Source organism: Etheostoma cragini, chromosome 9, assembly GCF_013103735.1.
Source record: "Etheostoma cragini isolate CJK2018 chromosome 9, CSU_Ecrag_1.0, whole genome shotgun sequence".
NCBI classification, from domain to species: domain Eukaryota; kingdom Metazoa; phylum Chordata; class Actinopteri; order Perciformes; family Percidae; genus Etheostoma; species Etheostoma cragini.
In genome coordinates, this window is record NC_048415.1 from 112,108 (window position 1) to 114,777 (window position 2,670).

Consider the following 2,670-nt stretch of genomic DNA (forward strand, 5'->3'; position numbering starts at 1 on the left):
TCAGAATACACAGGAAGTACAACCATGATGTCAGAGCCTCAGAATACACAGGAAGTACAACCATGATGTCAGAGCCTCGGACTGCACAGGAATTACAACCCAGGGGGTCAGCGAGCATCCAAAACGTGGAGCTCCTATGGCGCCTATCCCATTTTGATGCTAACAAGCCACCACCCGCCGTTGACTGTCTGTCTGTCTCTCTAATCTGTCTGTCTGTCTGTCTGTCTCCCTGTCTCTCTGTCTCACCTTCAGGTGCTGCAGTGCTCTCTTGTCGTCTTCCAGCTGACGCTTCTTGTTCTCGATCTCTGTCAACCACTTCCTCTTCTCCTGATGCATGATGGGAAACAGAGTAACGCACACGTAGGATGGGGCGGGGGGGCGGGCTCGACAAGATATTATTTTTTTCCCCCTTAATGTCTCAGTGTGAGGACTTTTATTCTGAAATTTAAACTTTTTGTGAGTGGATCAATAAATGGATTAGTGGAAGAGAGTGTGTGTGTGTGTGTGTGTGTGTGTGTGTGTGTGTGTGTGTGTGTGTGTGTGCGTAAATTATACTCACTGAGAGGAGATGCACTCGATCCTGCTGAGACTCGCTGACCCTACAAGAGACAGACAGACATTAAAGTTCATGAATGTTTCATAAGAAAAGCATCAATAAAGTGAAAAAGTAGTGATTATTTACATGGAGTCTGGTGGAGATATGCTGCTCTATACACGCTAAAAGTAGTGATTATTTACATGGAGTCTGGTGGAGATATGCTGCTCTATACACGCTAAAAGTAGTGATTATTTACATGGAGTCTGTTGGAGATATGCTGCTCTATACACGCTAAAAGTAGTGATTATTTACATGGAGTCTGGTGGAGATATGCTGCTCTATACATGCTGAAAGTAGTGATTATTTACATGGAGTCTGGTGGAGATATGCTGCTCTATACACACTAAAAGTAGTGATTATTTACATGGAGTCTGGTGGAGATATGCTGCTCTATACACGCTAAAAGTAGTGATTATTTACATGGAGTCTGGTGGAGATATGCTGGCTACTCTGTATTTCTCTGCTGAGCTTCACACTTTCTGGACTCAAAGTGTCCGGAAAACAAAGCTGCAGCCGGCTCCATGGAGACCGGATTGTTGTCCATCTCCATGACGACCAGACCGGACAACAGAGAATCTGGGCAGTGGGTCTGAGTTATGTCCCGGGGCACCGGGGACAGGAGTTCCACTGAACTTCAAAATAAAACATCAAAGAACACTTTCTAAACTTTTTCTTTTCCCAACATTTTCATCTCTTTATCCAATGTTCCTGTCGCTTGATAATTAACTTTTTCTACTTTCATTGACTAGCAGCAGACAGGAAGTCCACTGAACTACAAAATGAAATACAGAACAGATATTTCCTGTCCGTGTCTGTCAAACTAAAACACAAAAGACGGATTCAATCTGATCATTTGGTGTTTATTCAATGCTTTATAAAATGTTCTGGATTCGTGTCTCATGGAATATTTCTATATTATATATTTTTTTCCCTTTTTTGAAAAATGTAACCAGGTTAGGGTTAAAGTCATGTTGCCCACAGCGGTTATTGATTATGAACCAGGTCCTTCAGAGCAGCAACGGATCAATATGTAATTATAAAGGCTCGCGCTGCTCAGTGATGAGCTTCCACTGAGACAAGTAGAGCAGATTATTATTATTATTCTCAGTGTGTGCCAACATTATGGGATGGATCCCTACAGAGATAGACCTTTTAGTTAAAGAGGAAGATCCTTTTAGTTTAACATGAAACAGAAATCACCATCACCAAACCCACCAGACTCCATGTAAATAATCACTACTTTTAGCATGTATAGAGCAGCATATCTCCACCAGACTCCATGTAAATAATCACTACTTTTAGTGTGTATAGAGCAGCATATCTCCACCAGACTCCATGTAAATAATCACTACTTTAGAGCAGCATATCTCCACCAGACTCCATGTAAATAATCACTACTTTTAGTGTGTATAGAGCAGCAAATCTCCACATGTAAATGGGCGTATCAAGAGAGATGAAGAAAGATGAACCAAGAGGCTTTTGGTAGTTTTATTTAGTTTCTGTCCAGTTTGAATGAAGTGTGTTTTACAATGATAAAAGTAGTGATTATTTACATGGAGTCTGGTTTGTCGTGTGATTTTTTGGTCTGTTTCATTAATTAAGCCCAAGCAGCAATGTAAACGAAGGTATTGAGACTGGAACCCCGCCCAGATTTAATGTAATTAACCCATTCCCGTCCGCTGGAGTGACTCTCCCTGATCACTGATTAATCTCTAATTAATCACTGATTATTCCCTCTGATCATCTTTTCTCTTAATTGTTTTCTTTTTCTCAGGGACTTTGGTGCAGTTCGCAGCAGCGGTTTCCCGGCGCAGACCCTGACTCAGCGGACTGATGCCGCACCATGACGACACACACGCGCACACGCGCACACATCCCGCACGCGACAGTCAAGTCACACGTCAGGCCTAAGACACCAACACCCCGAAAAATAAAAAATAACACAGAAGAAGAAGAAGAAGAAAAAAGTGAGAAGAAATCAAAGTATACTCACTCCATCTCTGAGTGCAGATCAGTCCGCTGAATCATCCGAGAGAGAAAAGAGACCCGCCCACGGGGGGGGGGGGGGGGGG

General features: G+C 42.7%; 1 protein-coding gene across 5 annotated transcripts in view; it reads right to left on the reverse strand.

The window, feature by feature from the left end:
* The window catches only part of palm1a (paralemmin 1a), a 9,976-nt gene extending 7,327 nt beyond the window's left edge, over positions 1 to 2,649 (reverse strand). Inside the window, exons 1-3 of one of the 5 annotated variants that reach the window (XM_034881995.1) lie at positions 2,592 to 2,649; positions 560 to 599; positions 247 to 327 (exon numbers count right to left, since the gene is read on the reverse strand). In XM_034881995.1, coding sequence (XP_034737886.1) covers positions 247 to 327; positions 560 to 599; positions 2,592 to 2,626 — 156 coding nt within the window. In that variant the 5' untranslated portion in view covers positions 2,627 to 2,649. Of the gene's footprint in view, positions 1 to 246; positions 328 to 559; positions 600 to 2,151; positions 2,475 to 2,591 lie in introns of those variants that run through there. The other 4 variants (XM_034881994.1, XM_034881996.1, XM_034881997.1 and 1 more) reach the window with 4 other exon arrangements.
* Positions 2,650 to 2,670: the final 21 nt, after the last annotated feature.